The 23854-nt window shown below is 38.4% G+C and overlaps 1 protein-coding gene across 1 annotated transcript in view; it reads right to left on the bottom strand.

Moving 5' to 3' along the window:
* The window catches only part of HABP2 (hyaluronan binding protein 2), a 41950-nt gene that overhangs the window by 9538 nt on the left and 8558 nt on the right, over nucleotides 1-23854 (bottom strand). Inside the window, exons 2-9 of the mRNA XM_063307191.1 lie at nucleotides 23525-23564; nucleotides 16140-16256; nucleotides 15737-15847; nucleotides 8986-9102; nucleotides 8523-8642; nucleotides 7972-8143; nucleotides 6694-6788; nucleotides 4006-4255 (exon numbers count right to left, since the gene is read on the bottom strand). Coding sequence (XP_063163261.1) covers nucleotides 4006-4255; nucleotides 6694-6788; nucleotides 7972-8143; nucleotides 8523-8642; nucleotides 8986-9102; nucleotides 15737-15847; nucleotides 16140-16256; nucleotides 23525-23564 — 1022 coding nt within the window. The remainder of the gene's footprint in view (nucleotides 1-4005; nucleotides 4256-6693; nucleotides 6789-7971; nucleotides 8144-8522; nucleotides 8643-8985; nucleotides 9103-15736; nucleotides 15848-16139; nucleotides 16257-23524; nucleotides 23565-23854) is intronic.

The following is a 23854-nucleotide window of genomic DNA, read 5'->3' as shown; positions in this document are numbered from 1 at the left end:
AAAGTGGCAGAGTATTTATAAATGAAATGGTTTGCTTTCCAGAGATCTGATGCTATTCCTACCCTAACCCCTACTGAAAAATGTCCCTTTGAGGCTGGCTTTGGTTAAAAGCATGGAATGAATAATCTCAAGGTCCAACGTCATAGGATTGTTCCTATGTCAGACCAAATATAATGGTGTAATTAATTGTCATACAACACATGTAAAAATCACTCACAAAAATATGAATAACAGCCCTTTATCAATCTTCAGCAAAGGATCATTACCTTGTTGTGATGCTGGAGCTTGAGCACCTCAATGATGCCATGAGCTAAACCATGAAGGGCCACCCAAGACGGGAATGTCATGACAGAGGCCAAACTAAATGCGATCCCTGGGGAAGGTAATGGCAACCCACCCCAGTATTCTTGCCATGAAAACTAAATGGATCGGTACAACCAGAAATATGTCGGTATACCATCGGAAGATGAGACTCCCAGGTCGGAAGGTGGTCAAAATGCTATTGGGAAGGAACAGAGGATGAGTTCAACTAGCCCCAGATGTGATGACGCAGCTAGCTCAAAGCCGAAAAGACAGCTAGCAGCCGATGGTGCTGGTGGTGAATGGCGAATCCGATGTTCTAAGGATCAACACACCATTGGAACCTGGAATGTAAGATCTATGAGCCAGGGCAAATTGGATGTTGTTAATGATGAGATGTCAAGATTAAAGATAGACATTTTGGGCGTTAGTGAACTGAAATGGACTGGAATGGGCCACTTCACATCAAATGACCACCAGATCTACTACTGTGGACAAGAGGACCACAGAAGAAATGGAGTAGCCTTCATAATTAATAGTCAAGTGGCTAAAGCAGTGCTTGGATACAATCCAAAAAATGACAGAATGATCTCAATTCGAATTCAGGGTAAGCCATGTAACATCACAGTGATCCAAATATACGCCCCAACCACAGATGCTGAAGAAGCTGAAGTAGAGCAGTTCTATGAGGATCTGCAGCACCTACTGGACAACACACCTAAAAGAGATGTTATTTTCATCACAGGAGACTGGAATGCTAAGGTGGGCAGTCAAATGACACCTGGAATTACAGGTAAGCATGGCCTGGGAGAACAAAATGAAGCAGGACATAGGATAATAGAATTTTGCCAAGACAACTCACTCTGCATAACAAACGCTCTCTTCCAACAACCTAAGAGACGGCTTTATACATGGACTTCACCAGATGGATAACACAGAAATCAGATTGACTACATCCTTTGCAGCCAATCCTTTGCAGCTATACAGTTGGTAAAAACAAGACCTGGAGCTGACTGTAGTTCCAATCACGAACTTCTTACTGCACAATTTAGGATCAGACTAAAGAGATTAGGGAAGACCCACAGATCAGCTAGATATGAGCTCACTAATATTCCTAAGGAATATGCAGTGGAAGTGAAGAATAGATTTAAGGGACTGGACTTAGTAGATAGGGTCCCGGAAGAACTACGGACAGAAGTTCACAACATTGTTCAGGAGGCGGCAACAAAATACATCCCAAAGAAAGAGAAAACCAAGAAGGCAACATGGCTGTCTGCTGAGACACTAGAAGTAGCCCAAGAAAGAAGGAAAGCAAAAGGCAACAGTGATAGAGGGAGATATGCCAAATTTAATGCAAAATTCCAGAGGCTAGCCAGAAGAGATAAGGAATTATTTTTAAACAAGCAATGCACGGAAGTGGAAGAAGACAACAGAATAGGAAGGACAAGAGACCTCTTGCAGAAAATTAGAAACATCGGAGGTAAATTCCAGGCCAAAATGGGTATGATCAAAAACAAAGATGGCAAGGACCTAACAGAAGAAGAAGAGATCAAGAAAAGGTGGCAAGAATATACGGAAGATCTGTATAGGAAGGATAACAATATCGGGAATAGGTTTGACGGTGTGGTCAGTGAGCTAGAGCCAGATATCCTGAAGAGTGAGGTTGAGTGGGTCTTAAGAAGCATTGCTAATAACAAGGCAGCAGGAGATGATGGCATCCCAGCTGAACTGTTCAAAATCTTGCAAGATGATGCTGTCAAGGTAATGCATGCCATATGCCAGCAAATTTGGAAAACACAAGAATGGCCATCAGATTGGAAAAATTCAACTTATATCCCCGTACCAGAAAAGGGAAACACTAAAGAATTTTCAAACTATCAAACAGTGGCACTCATTTCACATGCCAGTAAGGTAATGCTCAAGATCCTGCAAGGTAGACTTCAGCAATTCATGGAGTGAGAATTGCCAGATGTACAAGCTGGGTTTAGAAAAGGCAGAGGAACTAGGGACCAAATTGCCAATATCCGATGGATAATGGAAAAAGCCAGGGAGTTTCAGAGAAACATCTATTTCTGTTTTATTGACTATTCTAAAGCCTTTGACTGTGTGGACCATAACAAATTGTGGTAAGTTCTTAGTGGTATAGGGATACCAAGTCATCTTGTCTGCCTCCTGAAGAATCTGTATAACGACCAAGTAGCAACAGTAAGAACAGACCATAGAACAATGGACTGGTTTAATATTGGGAAAGGAGTATGGCAGGGCTGTATACTCTCACCCTATCTATTCACCTTGTATGCAGAACACGTCATGCGACATGCTGGGCTTGAGGAATCCAAGGCTGGAGTTAAAATCGCTGGAAGAATATTAACAGTCTCAGATATCCTGATGATACCACTTTGATGGCTGAAAGTGAAGAGGAACTGAGGAGCCTTATGATGAAGGTGAAAGAAGAAAGTGCAAATGCTGGCTTGCAGCCAAACCTAAAAAAAACCAAGATTATGGCAACCAACCTGACTGATAACTGGCAAATAGAGGGAGAAAACGTAGAGGCAGTGAAAGACTTTGTATTTCTAGGTGCAAAGATTACTGCAGATGCTGACTGCAGTCAGGAAATCAGAAGATGTTTAATCCTTGGGAGAAGAGCAATGACAAATCTCGATAAAATAGTTAAGAGCAGAGACATCACAGTGACAACAAAGGTCCGCATAGTTAAAGCAATGGTATTCCCAGTAGTAAGATATGGCTGCAAGAGCTGGACCATAAGGAAGGCTGAGAGAAGGAAGATAGATGCTTTTGAACTGTGGCTTTGGAGGAAAATTCTGAGAGTGCCTTGGACTGCAAGAAGATCAAACCAGTCCATCCTCCAGGAAATAAAGCCAGACTGCTCACTTGAGGGAATGATATTAAAGGCAAAACTGAAATACTTTGGCCACATAATGAGAAGACAGGACACCCTGGAGAAGATAATGATGCTAGGGAGAGTGGAGGGCAAAAGGAAGAGGGGCCGACCAAGGACAAGATGGATGGATGATATTCTAGAGGTGACGGACTCGTCCCTGGGGGAGCTGGGGGTGTTGACGACCGACAGGAAGCTCTGGCGTGGGCTGGTCCATGAAGTCACGAAGAGTTGGAAGTGACTGAACGAATAAACAACAAACCTTTATCAGTTCCAACTCTTATCACACTACAGTATTATATGTTACATATATTAGATCTACAAACAACTGATGCTGAATCCTAGATGTTTTAACTAGCAAAAAGAATTAATATTATGAACAGCCATTCTGACACTGCAGTGTTCCTATGAAGGAAAGGTAAAATATCTGTCTAATTGAAATCTGTATTAATCTATGTTAGTAAAGATTATGTAACTTGCAACTTTTAATAATTCAGGCCTCTATGGTTGTGTAAGGCACAGTATAGTTTCTGTTGTAATACAACAAAAAAGGTCCAGCCTTGGGACTGCAAGTCAGCTACCTTTTGTTCTTACAGTCTTCAGAGTCCTCTACAGAGTGGATGGAACCAAATATTTAGCCTTTTTTTGTTTTGCATTTGTGTAATGTTGGAGATTTAAGGGCCAAAACTGGTACTTTAAGCCTTGCATATTCATCCCTTTCAAATTCTGTCCAGTTTGGAATGAAGACCCTGCTGTAAAAGATCACAGTGAAAAGCAAATTGACTGAATCTGGCAAGTATGCTTACGTGATACAGTGTGCTGCGGTAAGAACCCAGCATGGCTCAATTAGTACTCCTCCACAGTAATGTCCCTTTGGTACACCCATTGAAATCTTCATCTGAAGAGAAGCTTGCCATGGATGCTTGCCAGGAGTTGACTTGACACCTCCATAGATTCTCTTGAATGGTCTTATTATTTCTGGTTTCCCGCATGTTCTGGATGCAATATCTATTGCATGATTCTTGGGGGAGGTTGTTATGTTCCCAGAGAACTTTGCTACAATATAAAGAAGATAACCAGACTGGAGATGTTATATCGGCAGTAGACCTAATTAAGCTAAAATTTAACTTAATCAGTTCTTTAATACTTAATACCCATTTTTTTATCAGGGAATGGACAGAAAATCTATGCAGGAATCTCTGCAAGCCTTTAGGGGCACTGCCCCAGATCTACAGTAGCTGAATGTGAGACTCTGTTATTAGGCCATAAGGATCAGATGGAGTTTTCCAGGCTTATGGTCCTGGGGGACTTCAATCTGTCTTATTTGGGCCCAGGTTCAGAGGTGGCTCAGGAGTTCATGGCCACCATGGGCACCACAGACCTGATCCAGCTTATTGAGGACCTAATCTACTGTGTTGATCAAACATTAGGTCTGGTCTTTGTCTGAGGGCAGTGGTGTTGTGATCTGGGTTTAGGGATGTTAACATCAGTCCCATGCTGTGGACAGATCACTCCCTTTTGGCTCTGGAGTTCTCCACCCCCACCCCCACTGCAAGGATGTAGGGCCTATTAGATCAGCCCACCCCAGGTTCCAGAAGGATCTTGCGGGTTTTCTGGGAGCTCTGGAGCACAGTTTGGTTGAGGCCTTGGTTGCAGCTTTGAATGAGCATGTTACAAGGGCTCTGGATTGGATTGCACCTGTGTGGACTCTCTTGATTTACTGAGTAGCTGCTGTAGATGAAATAACACAAGAGATGCCTAGAGCACTGCTGGCAAGAGACAAAGGGGGAAGAGCCACAGCCAGGGGAACAGTCGGATAAGAGGCAGCTTAGCCCACAGCAGGAATGAGGGCAAAAATCTCAGAAGGGACCCTTCCTAGTTTCTTGGCCTGTAAAGGGAAGAAATGTACTTTCAGGTTTGCAAGATTCTGTTAATGTAACCTAGAACACCTCTTGTTGTCTTGGGCAGTTACAAGCAGAAGAGGGAAGTGACACAGCTGCCATTCATTTTCACAGCCCACAATCAGTTTCCCCTGAGAACTCAGGAAGGTAGACTGAGACTGAAGGGGGGTGCTAATGGTATATGGGAATGGCTTCGGGAGATGGGGGAAAAACTACAGCCAGGGGAATGGTTGGATAAGAGGCATTGTAGCCTGCAGCAGGAACGGGGGCGTAGCAATCATCTCAGAAGGGATGCTCCCTAGTTTCTTGGGCTGTAAAGGTGACAGGGAAGAAATGTACTTTCAGACTTGCAAGTTTTTGTTACTGTTACAATAAAGTAGAATTAGTTTTTCTGGGTGTGCTTCCTTTCTGGACTACCTCATGAGGCTGACACTTCCCTTAAATGTTGCCATCTAGTGGGACCTAGGCCACACACCTTCTCAGTAGTGGCTCCTGACCTTTGGAACACCCTTCCCCCTGAGATCCAGCAGGCCCTTACCCCCCTGGCCTTCCCACAAGCATTAAAATAGTGTGTGGCTGATGCCCAGGAAAGTTGTTTCTTGGATGTGATGGGTTTGTTGTTTTGCGGGAGTACTGGGAGTTTTTATTTTAGTTTTATACTTTTTATTGTTTTGTTATTGTTTATATGCTTCCCAGGGCTATAATACATAAGATGGGCAGCTATATAAATCTTTTAAATGAATAAATAAACAATATTTGTACTTTCGAAGTGCCACCTAAGCATAATGTTATAGCATCATAAAATGGTATTAACACATGTCAAATTTGGAAGACATCTGGTAAAATGATGACTGGCTTAACTTGAAAACGTCTTGTGTCCATTAGTCCTAAAATGTGAACAGTAATATCTAAGGAAGATATTATAATTATGTAAGGCACTGAAAGTCTTTTTATTACAGTGATGTAGAAATATGTTAAATAAATAAATAAAGAATATAAAATCTGAGCTTTAGAAATCCAGACAGTCATTAGATAAGAATTTTAGATGAGATAAAGCATTTCTATATCTTTTTGTGGTCATCTAACAGTCACCTGGATTTTTGCAGCCAAGATCTGGTAGCCCTACTACAATAGATTTAAACATATTCTGTTATGTAAGTGACTTGGCACAAAGGGAAATAATTTCTTCTTCCCATATTCCTAAAATATTCTTTAAAATCTTCTGCTTAGAAATAGTTCCTTGAAGAAAAAGAATACTACAGCATCAAAGAAAGCTTCCTTAATTGCATTGTAAGATTCATGCAGAATATTATTTCTCCATTATGTAATTCATTTATTTTCTTCTTTCCTGTTCTATATTTCATCCTCTTTAATATCTCTTGATAATAGACATCTCAAGATATGTTGTTTGGTACATTTTTTGATGCTCTACAAATGAGAAATCTTCCAGTATCATTAAACTCTTGGGCATCATGTGAGCTGTGTTCTTGAGGTAGATGGATGGCACAAAATCAATTATTGCCAATCTAAATTAATGCCATACTACATTAATGTCATACTCAATATACTCCATGTTACTATTATCTATTCTACCTGTTGACAAGCATGGGGAGACATCACAGAAGTCCCACTTGAATTTGTTATTCACATTGACAAAGCACCAGGGTTTTTCATCACCATCTGGATTCCTAAAGAAGAAAGGTTTCAAGATTCACCAGTCAGAAGAATGGGTCTTCAAGAAAAGAAGTTATTAATTGAAAAACTGATATGCAGTGGAACTGAACAATGTTCACACTGAAATATCAAGTCATTCAGGAACCAAGAAGACAAAACATTATTCATAATGACAACTTCTCAGTTTATTGTACTTACCTACTTTTAGTAGTAATATTAGGACAATGTCTAAGCTTAATTTTCATGTGTTTACAGATATGCTGTCAGCATTCATTCCTTAGGAAAGTATTTGAGTATCAAAATATTACCCAAAGTAGTAATTATTTCTATGGTGAGGTCAAATATTTCTGATGTTTTTCAGTAAAAAAAAATGAATTAATAGTACTGATAGTTATTTCATCATTGGTAGCAGGAACAATCTATCCTACATTATACTAACAGAGGGGTAGACAGTGTGGTACCAACATATCCTCACTTGTCATCCACCAGGTTCTCTTGGTGTCCCAACTGATTTTAAACGACATAGAAAACTGGCAGTTTTAATATCCGTTCTTAAAAATAAAAATGGTGACAGCATCTAGAAAAAGGAGATGGGAAAGATGGAATGGTAGAAAGCATTCCAGGGGACCAGAGAGTGTCAGTGAGTCCATCTTCTCGTAAATGAATATTTTGTGACTTACCATTTTGGGGATAAGAAAGCCTATGTCAGACTCCACAATCAAATGATTGCTGAATCTTCTGATTGTGTTCACTTGCCATGATGAGTCAACATGTGTCAAGAACCTGATGGGAGGGGGAACTGCAGAGAGTGTGAATCCTTATTGTTTGGGCTGAATGGGGGGAGTCAAGGTTGTACCGCCAGAGACATCTGTGCCTGGTATGGCTGACCGTTAGAGCTTAGATGGGAAAGAGATAGGAGGGGGGAGAGGGGTGCTGGAAAGTTTTAATTAGCTTGTTTAGGTGGGAATCTTTCAATCGCAGCTTTTCTTTTGTTCTGTACACTCTATCTCAGTAAATCTGAATTCTGCCTAATCCAACTGTGCATGAGTCAGACCATTATTGGGACTAATGGTGTCAGTTCTTACAGCCTATTAGGGACCGAGTTAAGGATGTTCTCAGAACAAAGCTGATGACTAATCATTACTTGGTAATAGGTTGAAACTCATGGAATAGGGCCTTCTTGTGTACATGGAATACCTGCAGAAGTTGTGGTCACCAAGGTCATAATCGTCAGCCTGTTCCATGAATGCATTATAACTACTGTCCAAAAGAAAATGAGAATTCCAGTGAAGGCATCTTTTCTGGAGGATTGTTTGGCTAACATTTCCTCTGTATGTGTGGCCATTTTCTTCAAAGCAATCTTCAGGCCCTACAACAAGATGATTACATTTTGAAAGATCTTTTTGTTTTATTTTGGCCTGTTCTGACATTTTTTCTCTCCATTCTTAGATACATGAACCCACACAGAATCAGAGAATGATATCTCATAAGAATCTGCATTCCACCCAGTTTAGATTTTACCAAAAATGCATATGTTGGATATTTTGAATTTACTTTTTACACGATGACGATGATGATCAACATGGGGCTCAAATCAGTTTTATGTGTACAAGTCTACAGTATAAAGAATATTAATTAGTTCTTGGTAAATTATTAGCAGATAATTAGAATGTTCAAAAGTTAATTTATCCACCATCACCCCCAGTACTAGTTTTGCCACTATTTCAAAATACAGAGTGTTCCCTTACCTTGTTCACAGAATTTTCCTCTGAAACCTTCAGGGCATTTGCAGCTGAATTTGAATCTTAAACGATGCCCCTGACAGGTGCCTCCATTTTTACAAGGATTTGGTTGACAAGATGAATATGCTAGTATTCAAAAATTATATAGAACATTGTATTTAAATCAGTCTGATAGCTTGTTCATACAATGTAAAGAGCTATTCATTCAAGGGTACTTTTTATACATACACACAAAAAGGTAAGTGGATTTACTATGGGAAGATCAGTTCTAAAAACTCCTAAATTACTTTTCCTCTGTCTATTCCTCATTTTAAGTGCCAATGAGTCTATAGGCTCACTGGCACTTAAAATTACTCCAAGCAGGCCATCTTGAGGGAAACTTTTTACTGTGCATAATACATGGAAAGCAGCAGTAATAGAACTAATGCTAGAACTTGGTGACTGGTATGATAGCAATGATTTGTCTCACCTTTTTCACATAATGGTGGTTTATATGGGTGTCTACAGCTGCACTGATAATATGGAGCTCTTAATGTAATCAGACAGTCTCCTTGATTGCAGTTGATTCTCTGGCATGTATTTTTCACTATGGTTATATAATAACAGTAAAAAGGACAAGAAAGTTAGCTAGATTTTTCAAGTTTTGGACACCTGCTTAAAACAGACTTTACACAGTGCAAGGATTATGCAAAGGTGCAATTTTACTTTAACTCCTGGTGAAAGTTACAGTTACAGAGCTGTAAATCAGTGAACAATTTATTCTTTATTTTTTATTTCTATTTATAGTGTTTTTATAGTATTTTATTTTTTGTATTATTCTGATGGTTTTAATCACTTGTTGTAAACCGCCCGACAGGAGGAGATGGGCGGGGATAAATTAGATTAAAATAAAATAAAATAAAATAAAATAAAATAAAATAAAATAAAATAAAATAAAATAAAATAAAATAAAATAAAATAAAATAAAATAATAAAATAAATAAACAAACAACCATACAAGTCCTACTCTTTCACCCCCTGCAGATATGGAAATGTGCATAAACTTGGGGGGAAAAAAGCAACTGTGACAGAACAACAGCAATTGGATCCTGTCATTAAAGCACAATAAATACTAATATACAGTTGGATTTCAAATATTTCCTCTTTGTTCCACACATAAATATTATGAATTGGCATGGCTCATGTTCATATTTTAAACAAAAGTACTATTCTGTATTAATTATTATATAGCCACTGAGTTGCGATGGTGTTTGAAACAATATCACAAAATAGTATACTGCAGAGAAAAAAAAAATCATATATACATACACACACACTCACACACACACACACTTCCTAGAATAAGTTCACTTTATTCCTAAGTGTGTTTAACTTGACTAAAAGCTGGTTTACAGTTTAGTTTCCTTAATTAAGTTTTTCATTAGAAATATAAATGTTTATTTATAATTGAGGGAAACCCTGAAATGGTCATGTTCACTGATTCAATGTAGTTTATACATCGTAACGTTTCACATGCCATGGTGCTGATGCGAGTTTCTGTTTGGGAGGGAGCTGCTGTGAAACGTTGTACCAAGCTCTGTATATGGAATCAGTACAATGGAATGTGTTTGGGTTATGTTCTCTGTTCAAGGCCTTTTCCCACAGACCATCAGAAACCATTAGGAGCACCTGGGATTGTGAACTTGAGAAGATTCTACCTGGGGGGGGGGGAGGGATTTCATTTGCACCAAGGGTTTTTAGTTTGAATTTGGTGTGCTTTCATCATTCTCAGCTTTCTCTGTGATCCTACATACTATTCCTTAATAAATCAGATATCTTTGAATTCCTGTTCATGAGTCTGACAGTGTTTTAGAATAGGCAACCATTACATGAAGCTGAGAATCCCCAAAGTTGTACCGTTAGCTCCTACCAAGATCAGTTTCTTGAGAGGGAAAATAGTTAACGATGGCCGAGTCCAAGCTCACGACCTGGGGACTTGAGGAGACGGCTAGCTTGATGCCTGAGTCAACGGTCAAGAGCAGAGAACTGAACCTCACCCCAGAACCTTCAGACTCCTGGGATGGATCGAGTTCCAATTCTGATGAGGAGGAACCTAATGATGGGGAAGAGCCAGAGCAACCGGCACCCAGTGAATTGCTCACAAAGTTGATCACCTTGGATGAAGTAGGGGAACCCCAGCCAGGGACGTCAGGGGCGTCCTGGAAGTATCGGTTCCCTCTAACCCCAGACAAAGAATCTACTACGGTGTCAACAGAGAGAAAGGCGAACATGCGAGGGAGAGAGGACTCTCAAACCCCTGAAAGACTAAGAGTGATGGAGGCCAAAATAGAATTGATAGAGTACATGCTAAGAAACCTGTCTCTGTCACTGGAGGGGCAGGGGAAGCGTGGAGGAGATCCCAGCTTCCCGAACCAACCCCCATCCTCCCATTTGGACTGCCAGTGGAGCGGGGCCGGAGATGGCTCTGGGATGAATCTCCACCCCGCAGGGCTCGATCACCAGTGTCCCCACCCTGAAGAGGGAAAGCTACTGTAACCTGGGGCCCAACCACTCAAGTGGCTGCCAATTCTGCTCCAACTGGAGTGGGGGTGAGAGACTTTTCTGTCAAGTTTGATGGGGATCCAGCAAAGTTATCTTTCTTTTTAACTAATGCTAAAAGTTATATGAGGCGGTTTGGAGCATACTTCCCTTCCAAAGAGGCTAAGATAATTGCCATTGCCACCAAGTTGAAGGGTCAAGCGGCTGACTGGTACGTTCAGTTAAGTGATGCTGACTCCCCTGCACTTGATTATTTTGATGATTTCATGTGGGTGTTAAAGCTGCATTTTGAGGATCCTCTGGCCAAGGCAAGAGCTAAGAAGGCACTGAAGGATCTTACCCAGGGCCAAATGTCCATAGCTGATTACGCCCTAGAGTTTAAGGCTCTAGCTGGGAAAATCCCTGACTGGTCTCAGTCAACCCTAATAGAACGGTTTAAAGAGAGACTTAACCGGGACGTCCTACGGTGGGCGTTGTGTAGAGATGACCCAGAGGCATTGTATGACTGGATCTGTCTGGCAGGAAAGGCTGAGCATGCTCAGCATACCTTCATGCAAACTAGAAAATCTGAAAAACCACCCACCACCATGAGGGGACCCTGAAGTGCTACGACTGCTGCCCGGCCAAGCTATAGAGCTTGGGATGAGGAGAGAGATCGGCGCTACACGAGGGGTCAGTGACTCCGATGCAGAAAGGAGGGCCACCGAGCAGCTGATTGCCCAAAAGCCAAAGCTGGAGATCGAGCGGGGAAGCCACCGGCCAAATCGCCTCCCCTCGCGGTGGATGACAGCAGCCAAGGGGACAGCCGATGCTGAGGAAGTAATCTACTTCTCAGGAGAGGCTGAAGATGACTCTAAGGAGCCGACGGGAAATGCCAGCCACCTGCCATGAAGAGCGCCTGCGGGCAGGTGGAGGAGGATGGGCACAAAGATGCTATGGTGAGTGCTGACTGTCCCACTTTAGCAGTAAAAGTGAAATTGGGTTCCCGCACAAAAACTACAGAGGTATGGGCTTTAGTTGACTCTGGGTGTTCCAGGTGTTTAATTCACCCTGATCTGGTTGCTGCTTGGGACCTGCCTAGCTTCCCCCTCCAGCAGCCTTTGATCTTCACACAGTTGGATGGTTCAATGGCAGGGGGAGGGGCCGGCAACCCATTTCACTGGAACTGTGGCAATGCAAATGGGCAGCCACCGTGAGACTTTGAAATTCGTTGTAGCACCTGTTGGCAATCCCTTGGTAATCCTGGGGATCCCCTGGTTGACCTATAAAAGCCCCTATATAAACTGGGAGCACAGAACTGTGACTTTTAAAGATGGATTTTACCAAGCTCCTACAGCGAAGATAGTTGCACGTGTGGGGGTTGGAAGGGCAGCGATCGCCACGCCGCGCCCTAACTTGCCACATTTAGAAGGCTTGCCTGATCAATACCAAGACTTTGCAGACGTATTTGGGGAGATGGAAGCAGATCAGCTACCCCCCCACCGGAAAACTGAAAATTTTCTTAAGTTGCTGCTATACCAGGGTATAGTATACCAGGGCATTTTCTGGCTATACCAGAAAATTGTCTTAAGTTGTTGCTATACCAGGGCATAGTAAAAGGTAGTAATTTTTCCAATCTATCTTCACCAAATATTTTAGGTATTCACAGTCAAGTAATTAATTTTGTTTTTATTTCTATTATTAGTTACTTTGAGCAGTGAAAAAGGGACTTTCCAATTTTACACTCCTCTAGAGATTAATGCTCAGAAAGTCATGACCATTTGCAATTTTTGTAGCATTAGAAGGTGCAGAGAGTAAGGAACATGACCTTGATGGAAATGTGCAGGAATTGTTATCTAGGCAAAAGAGGCTGAAACACTTTTTAAGTCCACGACAATACGATAACATTCAAAAGTGGATCAGGCAGATGCTTCCCTAATTCACTGAACTAAAAGAAGGAGAAGGAGGTACAGCACAATCAGATTTACAATATTCTGTTACTATAGCCAATCTCAATAAAATAGTTTAAGATAACATGAAATTGATTTCATTGTGTGGTCTACCTAGTGGGGCTGACATAAGGTTGTTATACTTTGTGCGTATAGGTATCCTACCAACAATTTCTTCAATGGACTGATTTTGAAAAATCCCAATATACAGGTTCTTCAGTTATGGGCATAGTTTCTGTTTTATCTCACTAATTATCTGCCAATGAGTTCCCTGCTATACATAATTTTGTAAAATTTAGCAAGTTATTGAATAATTTCAAATAGTTCTTCCATTATCATTTTGATTTTTTATATTTTTCACACTATTTTTCTTTACTGTGTTGGCTAATATTTAAGAATGCATTGTTTTATACAGTTATACTTCAGCTATTTGATTTAAAGAAATTCTTCATAAAACATTCATTTTTTAAATTATTTTTCCCTAGAGATAATACTGCTATAATTATATTTTAGAAGTTGTCCATTTTTTTAAGGATATCTTTTCCAATTCCAGAAATCCATAGTAGGAGCTCACATTGCTATTAACTGTGTTTAACTTAAACTGAAGATATTTAGTTTTATAACTGAAGATATTCACTCCCTATTTAGCTATTGCTCCAATATTTGACTTGACTTTGTTTAGACAAAAACTATCATAGCAAAGGTTTGTTCAGATTTTGCTTTGCCCCCTTAATCATTTTGCCTTCCTGCCAGCTTTCATGACTAGCTATTAAATTAATTTTATTCAAGTTCAGAAATTTCCAGACATGGAAATGTGCAAAAAGATTGGGTAGCTTGTATGGCAGAAAGAGCCTTGGAGCCAAGGGATCCAATGATACTTTGTCTCCCTGCCATGACCTAATAGGAGAAACTATTTAGACTAGGTAGGAAAGCTTACTTTAAAAAAGAAAGAAATGAACAGAAAGATATATTGTAGAATGCCCCTCTAGCTTTATTTCTGTCCAGACTGTAGCCAGAAGAGCACTGGAACGTCAGAACACTTCCATACAGAAATGTGAAATGCTCCACCAGCACCTCAAGATTGCTTGGTGTATTCATATTTCTTACCCTGTATGTTCTTTATTCACATTTTTTTTCCAAATGTTTCTGAAATGTAATGAGAACTAGCTAAAATGGCAGCAGTTGTTTTCTAAATCCTTAATGTATTATTTTATGCTTGGACAATTAAAGTAAGTTCTTATATTTTCCTTCTGCTGCTGCATTCTAAAATTTTATTTCCTATTGCTGAAATAACAGTCAGACTTGAAGCTACCTCATTTATTTATTTATTTATTTGATTGATTGATTGATTGATTTCTATAGCCGCCCATCTCAACAAGTGACTCTGGGCAGCTTACAACAATAAAAAACTATAAAACAATTAAACAATTACAGTTAAAACAGTTACAGTACAGAATAAATATACATGGCTGCCAAGTAAGCAATGTAAGATGTTAATATAGCCAAGAAATGGAACCATTACTGCGCTTGCGGCCCCAGGCCCGAGCACATAACCAGGTCTTCACGGCCTTATGAAAGGCCAACAGGGTCAGGGACATCCTGATTTCTGAAGGGAGAATATTCCAGAGGGCAGGAGCTATGGCTGAAAAGGCATGCCTTCTAGTCCCTGCCAACCGACATTCTTTGGCTGACGGGATCTGTAGCATGCCCAATCTACCAGATCGAATTGGATGGGTAGAAACAACTGGGAGAAGACGGTCCCTTAGGTAACCCGGTCCCAAGCCATGAAGGGCTTTAAAGGTGACAACCAGCACCTTGAATTGCACCTGGAAGCACACTGGCAACCAATGCAGCTTCCATAGCAGGGGTGTTACGTGTATTGAACATACGACTCCATTTACTACCTTTGCAGCCACATTCTGCCCCAACTGAAGCTTCCAAATGCTCTTCAAGGGTAGCCCCATGTAGAACGCATTGCAGTAATCCAGACAGAAGGCCATGAGGATTTTATTTTATTCTCAAGTGGTTTCATAGTGACAATCTATTTCAGGACTAAATCACTTTCTAAAGTATCCCTAGTATGTTCCATAGTTATTATTCTCCATGCCTTGAAACAGGAAGTGACAATATTTTGAATAGCCTAGGACAATGTTTCTCAACCTTGGCAATTTTAAGAGGTGTGGAATTCAACTCCCAGAATTCCCCAACCAGGTTGAGAAATACTGCCCTAGGATATTACCTTTTCTTGTGGGTATATTTTATCTCTTACATACTAATTTTGATTAAAATTTTATTTTTTTATTGTGGGAAACTAATATCCAATATCATCCTGCTTTCTAGAATCCTTGTTCATCTTTTTGAAGAGACATCCACAGTACATACATATGCACACACTAATCCTAAACGCAAAATGAGACTATTCCATTCATACCATTGCACTTGTTTGAATTCTCCTTCTACAGGATTCATTTTCCAGAAAGATATATATTAACAAAAATACACATGCAACTTCTTGTATGTATTCAGGATTGGAAATTATGATGGGTAATAGTGGGACAACCCAATTAAAATGAAAAGTACTACAGAAAGTAAAGTTATAGTTGTGTAAAGTTGGAAGTCCTTAGCTTTGCAACTGACTTTTAAAATGGAATGTGAACAAAACTATTTTATATTTTGTAAACTATAAGATTTGCAATAATGTCTACATTTCTCCGCTTTATATAATAGCAATGACAAAATGAATGTGTAACTTACCACGGTCACACTTTGATCCTGTGTATGGTTCAGGGCAGGAACACGTATAGCTGTTTCTGTTTCTTTTACAGATTCCATTATTCTGGCATGGGTTTGTCTGGCAGGGATTTACTAGCATAGGGAAATAAACCTGAAGTTTATTTTATAAAAAGTCTGATTCGTGTGTGCAGTGTAAGACAGCAACCATGAAAATGATTATCTATCTTTACCAATCTTTACTGAAAAGGTGGTTCACCCAGAACAGTGAAGTTCACCCAGAACACTAAAGCTTGCCATGGCAGATTTATAGAAGCAGAACAGATTTCTCCATTTTCCCCAGTTCTGTATTTAGCCAAAGATTGGACTCCTTTCTTTCACTTCCCATATTCTGTTTCCCCATCCTATAATAAGAATAATGAAGTACCATCCTGAGTGAAGAATTCATAAATCCAATCAGAGTCAAAGAAACTATATCTGATCTCAGTTTCTGCTGGCTCTATATATTCGGGATTGTATTCATCGTCATAGTTATCAGCTGAATCTGCAGACATATCAGAAACAAAACAGACTATAACATGAATGAAAAGCAGCACTTCAAAGTAGTTTAGTGTAAGAAATATGCATTGATCTGATGAAATTAAACCAGACAACATCATTTGTAGAAGTAAACATGGTGATCATCAGCACATTCCTATTCCTCTGCATACTGTACTGTAAAAAAGTAAACAACATGAGCAGCTCATGGAAGAAAGATGGGATATAAATATAATAAATAAATAACTTCAATTGGGAAATCAAACTTCAGATAACTATCATCTCTGAAGACTTTGGATAGATCATTAAGTTATCTTTAATTCATTTTACAGTGCATTCACAGCAGTTTACAAAGAGTTGACAATGAGAAGCAATGACTTGGCATAGGTCGCCCAACATGTTTCAAACAGTATAATATTTTGAAGGTAAAGCTGCAATCCTATGGTATATTTAGAAAAAAAAAATCACACTGTACTGAATAGGGCATCAATCTACTATGCTGGAATCTTAGAACAACTAGTCATTATGGAAGTTGTATCTAACAAGGTCATAGCAAGCTGAAGAAAAATCTGATTTTCTTATTATGAAACAAGGTAAATAATCAAAACTTTAATACACCAGTTTTATTGGCACAAATGTTGCTGGATTATTCAGTATTAATTTATTATTTTGTATTAATATATTGAAGTGTTTTTAAACCAGTCTTGTGTATCCTTGATAACTGTTGCTCACATGATTATGGGCAGAATAGTAAACTGGACTGCCCAATAGAAAAAAATATTCCTGATGAAGAATGTGCATCATGATTTTAGTCACAACTAAAGAATATGCTTTCAGTGTTAAGTTCATATAAATGTATACATCTTCTCTGGGAAACACACACATATATAGACATTATATATGTTTACCAATTGACCTTCTGGAGCATACGTTACTATATTGCAGATAAGATTCATAATGACATTTCAACACACATAGGAGCTTTTTAAAATTTCTTTTTAAAAACTAAATTAGATTAGTATAGTATTAGACTAGTATATATTTTTCTCTGAAGAATATATGTTATCTTTAAGGAAGTAGTCTACATTCGAAATATAGTCAATGACAAATGTTCTGTTTATTGTAGTACTTAGGACTGTATTTCGGCTTTTAATCCAAACTTGTATTGTTCAGAATCTTTTTTGTAAGGCAGCTTATTTTTTTTCCACTTGATATCTATGGACTACCCCCAAATAATACTGTGATGTGACTGCAACATTTGTTATGGTCTTCGAGATAGGAGAAATGCCTTGTTAAAAGTAAATAGACTGCTTCAAAATCCCGATTCCATTCAGAGCGCTGCTGAAATCATTGCACTACAATCAAACTAGTACTGGATAAAGTACAGGTAATTATTCTGGTGTTAGTAGCCCTATAAGAGAAGGGACATATTCATGAACAAAGGAAACAAGTAGGAGATTCTCCTTAACTTTGATCATGGTGCCATATTTCTAGTGCACAGAAACAGATCTTTGTTCATAGCAATGGCTCTCAGGATACCCATTGACAAATAGCTTTCTGAATAGCAAAGTGAAGATGGGACACAGTTCTTTCCATAGACTTTTCACAGAAGTAGTTGATTAAGATGGGTCATCCGCTCTTTCCGGCAGGTGTCAGTGCAGTTTGTTGGAACCACTGGTGAGTTTCAAAGAGCAGGTATGGTAATGAGGAGAGTGAAAATGCATACAGGGATACTTTTAAAAGCTCTCCCCTAGGGCTGGGCCGATGGCCTGGTGAACAATGTGTCGCCTTGAACTGATTATCAACGGCATTATCTTAGTTTTCTCAACTCATTCATTCAATTGCTGCCTTTATCTTTGTTCTCCCTTTGCTTCTGATGAAAAACACTTTTTTGTACAATGAATGCTTTATATTTCATATTAAAATAGAAACTTCTTTTTTCTATGGACCAAAACTGGTTTCTTGACGGTAAAAAAAAGTTTCACCTCATTTATCGTTATGTCAAGTCAAGACTTCTTTTCTTCACTCATTATTTCTCAAGAGTCAAGCCTTTGCAATATGAAAGTGCTGCAGGACTGCACACCAGGATGACGGATAAGGAACTCATTCCGAGATAGGGCCATTGTCTTCACTGAGCAAATAAAGTTTAATGCAATATAATGAAACAGGAAAAACAAAGAAACTGTCTACCAGGAGTTCATATTTCAACCTGACAGTATGTGGGATTATTTTGCAAAAGTTAGAATTTCTCTGTTTATTTATTGAACTTTGTACTAATAAAGGTTTCTTTGGCTCTTTATGTACTTTTCACACCTCCATGCCAAGTACTGTATAGAAGAAATAAAGAGTTTCATCCCCTTTTTCTAAACAATATAGCCAGTTTTGGATGGATTGGAACCATCATTATAGTATCTCAATACCCCACCACATCTATGATGTCTCTTTATGATTATTGTTAGTCCAGCTTGTCCATTGTTCCTAATAAAATATTAGGAATCAAGTGACATTCTGTGAACCACCAAGAGCTATTCAGAACCTCTCTTTCAGGATAGTTTGCAAGTGTTAGTTTTTTTGCTGCTGATGTTCATTTTTATATGACTATTTCTTTTTTAATAATTTGATTTAGACTTTTTAGACTTTTTTCAAAGCCTGCTTAGGACAATACATTTACTATGTTTGTTCCAATTTGTATGCAGAAATGACAGCAGTCAAGTTCCTATACTGTCCTACCTGATCAGCTGTTGGGGTTATACATTCTTCATCAACCATTTGGTATTCTGATGTGTATATGATTATAAATTTTACCCTATAATGCAATCTCAATCTTGATTTTAAAGGATTTATTATATGCAACACTGTATACTTTTTTCAGGGTTTGGCAATATATAAAAATTAATCATCTAGTGTGAAAAATAAAACCAAACTTTGTGTCCATTATTGAGAAGAATATTCTGTATATTTGATACATCTATTGTTGCGAAACCTTTGTATGGTACAGCTATTAATCTAATCATCAGATCCATGCAATCCTTTCTTCCAAACATGTTTTGTGGTATGATAAAAACTACTTCTATATCTGTTAGAGGAATAGCCAAACTAAAGCTTTCCATGAGTTCTCTGGTGCCATTTGGAGTGATTGCAAAAATATCTGCTTGGCAGTCATAAAATCTCTACCAGCTCTGAATCCAAGTGAAGGATTAAGTGTCAGTAGGGATTCTTCTGGCCATAGGACCAGAAAAATCCTAACCTAGGATTTATATAATATAATTATATCTACTTGCCATCTTGCTTCTTTATCTGAGAGAACTATGGCCTAAATGTGAAACTATGTAGGTCCAAAAATGGATTTTGCCTAGTACTTATATCTTCAGGAACAAATGACTCCAACTTCTTCACTGTTACCATTTATTTAAAAATGCCATTTTCTAATAGAGGAGGAGAAAATATTCAGTACTAATAACTTTTGGTCACAGTTTTCATTGTTTGCACATATTGTGTTGCTATGATGGAAACTTGCTCTAAATTCAAATCTCAAAAAGATCATCCTTTTTGCAAAAGAGTGATATTTGTTCTGACTATCACAGAAAAATAAATAAGACAACCTATGTGTATTTTCAAAGTAGAAATTTCTTCTGCATGGTGCATCCTCCCCTTCTTATTTAGCTTGTAGTTGATAGTCAAAGATGGACTTTTAAAGCTTAAAATTAGCTTTGACATTTGGATTATCCTTTAAACAAATTACAGTATTCTTTCATTTATATTTCTATATCTTCCTGAAATCTTGGCTCACTTAACAAGTTTGAAATCAATATTCTCAGACCCACTTACTTACAGGCAGTGCATTCCAGGGGAAACAAGATATAATGTGCTATTGTTAAAACTCTGGGCTTTCACAATGAGCTATGATTCACTGACATTATAAAACATCTTAGTTTTAACAGCTTTATAGAACTGTCAATGTTGAATTACTATTACTTTAGCTGTTTGAAATAACCCTTTTCTTGAGAATGCCTTATATTGGGGTTACTCAAAATGTGGGTTATGTCCAATATAGCCTCAGATTTAAGTTACTGCAGCCTCTTCCCTCTTTATTCAGATATATAGCTATTTTCAAGATAAAGCAGGGAATCTTTGATTTGGATTACAGAGATAAGAATGGAGTTCATTATATAATGGTGATCTCCCTGGTGGATCTTTATCTTACCCAATTATTTCATGAACATCCTTTCTGTCTTGCATAGGAGAGTGTTGAGTGTTGTCTTTGGCTAGACGTAATGCTTTCACATCCATGGTTCGAGAAGGGAGAATTAATAATATTCCATTCCAAGATCACTTATGCCCTTGTTTGGAATGGGCAATCAAGACAGCATTGCATGGCTTTGTTTTACTGCCCGTTATAACAAGGCTGGCTCTCTAAATTAATCACACCCTAACTGTTTAGGCTAGCTTGAAGAGTAGAGCATGTTTGCTCTATAGCGGTATCTAGAAGGTTTGCCAATAGTTTGTGATTGTGATTGCCATAGGAGGGCTTTGGGTTTAACACTGGAAATGTTTATTGGTTGATATATTCTTGCCTGGATATGGTTCACTATTCATGTTATTCATTCTTTGTTAGTTTCTTATTTTAGTTTTATGTGTTTCTTATATTGGTTTATTGTTTTGGAGTTTGACTGTAAATGAACTAAAGGTAATGAGCTATTTTTTGTTTTGTTTTACCAAATGTTCAGATTTATATTGAAATTTATTGCTATGTCAGAAATGTTAATGAAGTTTTTGTAATTTGCTTTGATTAAAACATAATGCATTTTGTAGATCTTTTAAACACAATTGAAATGGACAAAACATTCTCCAAGTATAACAAATGACATTTATGTATGTATGTATGTATGTATGTATGTATATATGTTTGTGTGTATTCAGTTTGTCCCCGCCCATCTCCGCCCATCTATTGATCATGTGACAAAGTACTATCAGATACAGAAGATCCATTGAGCACTAATTGTTGGGTTAGGTTCTGTCAGAAATATTTTGTGGGTCTCTGGCATCTCCACATCAGTAGGTCATGAAAAAAAAGCATTAGGAGTAGATCATATTGGAAGCATTTCCTGATGTAATATATATGCAAACTGAGCAAGCAAGCAAGCAGGAGTCACTAAGTGGTGTCTTATTTATCCCTAATCCTCAGGATTGCTAATGCTAATAGGTCTCAATGGGCCTAAAAAACATTTACCTTACCCCTTTATATTACTAAGGTTAGGTAAAGGTAAAGGTTTCCCTTGACATTAAGTCGAGTTGTGTCCGACTCTAGGGGGCGGTGCTCATCTCCGTTTCAAAGCCGAAGAGCTGGCGTTTGTCTGTAGACACTTCTGTGGTCATGTGGCCGGCATGACTACACGGAATGCCGTTACCTGCCCGGTGAAGCAGTACCTATTAATCTACTCACATTTGCATGTTTTCGAACTGCTAGGTTGGCAGGAGCTCGGACTAGCAAAGGGAGCTCACCCCATCATGTGGATTCGAACCACCAACCTTCCGATCAGCAAGCTCAGCAGCTACTGGAAGACCACAAATCTGCCTGAACATCCCCACTTCCACCCTTGGAGAAACCAAGAAGTATCTCTTGCATTATTTGGGTATTTCATGATTCAGTTCTTTCTGTAACCTACTTTTTAACCATAGGAGAATATGTACAGCAATTACAAGGGCTACAAGATCATTTACTGTACTCAAAGTTTACATCTGGCTAATAAATTAACCCACCTACATTTCAGAGGCATCATTATTTAATCTATTTGATTACACAAGGATAATTATGGTGTATCAGCCAGATTCAAGCATTCAATCTTTTGTTTAATCATACACAGAAACTGTAGTTTCTGATATTATACTTCTGATCCAGAATGGCAGAATGAAGAAACTGATTCCTCCCACGCATAGTGATCTCCCATTGAGGGAAGCACTGGAACAATGCAGCAGAGAGTAGCAAGGAAAGGCTAGATTACAAGGTGATATTTCTTGGAACTGTCAGTAAATTAAATAAAGAAAAAGTTGAATAGAACAAACTTCTCAAACATTAAAATGTAAAATATACCATTAAAGATACACTAGTGATGCAGATGAACACATAACAATGCAGTTACAATATTATTTGCATTATTTGAATCCATAAAAATCAAATGCTTTTTTAAAGAACAAACATGAAACAATGGATAACATTATTCAAAACTGATAAAAAGTTCCATGTAGGAAATGTTTTACAGTTTATATCACTGACTTTTCTAACCATGGAAAAACCCAAAGAAAAAGATTCCTTCCCCATACACACACTTAGATGTTCACATCATATTGGTACTTACCATTCCATAATACAGACTATTTATTTCTGCATAAATCAATTTTATATAGTAAAGCTATTCATATTTGTATATAAAATATTGTTTTGATAAATATTTCAATATTATAATCATTCTTTAATAGGTGAACAAATATCATAATCAGTAACTTTTTTTTCACTGCTAACGGATAAATTAATAGCTGATAAATAAAGTAACAACTACTTCCATATAGATGATGCAAGATCATCATGGTGAAAGGTCCCCCATGCAGCACCGAGTCATGTCTGACCCTTTGGGGGGACGCTGCTTTTGTGATGTATTCTTGGCAGACTAAATTGGGGTGGTTTGCCATTACCTTCCCCAGCAAGCTGGGTACTCATTTTACTGACCTTGGAAGAATGGAAGGCTGAGTCGACCTGAGCCGGCTACCCAAGAATCCAGCTTCAGCTGGGATCAAACTCAGGTCATGGGAAGAGTTTCAGTTGCAATATTGCTGCCTACTACTCTGCGCCACACAAGGCTTAAGATCATCATACTTCTGAAATAAATTCCATGGTACTTATTGGGCATGATTCCTACCAAAAAATGTATAGAACTGGAAGTTTAATTTTCCATATGGTGTCACACAAATCATCCTACTGGAATCAACTGACTTGCTTACCTGCTTAAAGACAAGCATGCACTTAAGGTTCTTGCCCAATCAAATTAGAACTAGGTTCCACAAGCCAACTGCTCATAGCACTGAGATACTCATGTTTGTTCAAGGCTTAATGCAGCCACATGTTGTATGCACAGAAGACACTTTCACTGGGATTCTTCTCAAAGTAAAAACAGCTCTCTAAAAGGTTCATACCGTCCTAGTTATTCCCTCCATAATTTAACACTGTAAATATTATGAAGTATTTGTCATAAAGAACACATAAAAAGGCACACTGTTTACCAGTCTGTTGGTTGAACCATGATGATATGATCCCAGAATGCTGAGAGAGAGAGAAAGGGAGGGAGGGAGAGAGAGAGAGAGAGAGAGAGAGAAATATGGGACTTTTGTAATGCTATATAAGACAAAATCAGATATAAGTGCTATCTATAAGCCATTTTAACACAGCAGCCCCATTTAAAGCAATCAGCTTTAATCTTCTCAAACCCTTTTAAAACAAATTCAGTTGAACATTTAAAAATAATATATATTTTGACTAGAAACAGTAATATGTTGATTTATTTTTTATTTAATATTCAATAAAAATAATATTCTTTATTTTTTATTTCTATT

This window comes from Candoia aspera, chromosome 6 (genome assembly GCF_035149785.1).
Source record: "Candoia aspera isolate rCanAsp1 chromosome 6, rCanAsp1.hap2, whole genome shotgun sequence".
In the NCBI taxonomy this organism is placed as follows: Eukaryota; Metazoa; Chordata; class Lepidosauria; order Squamata; family Boidae; genus Candoia; species Candoia aspera.
Note: the sequence above shows the minus strand (reverse complement) of the source record. Positions and strands in the feature narration are given on the sequence as shown.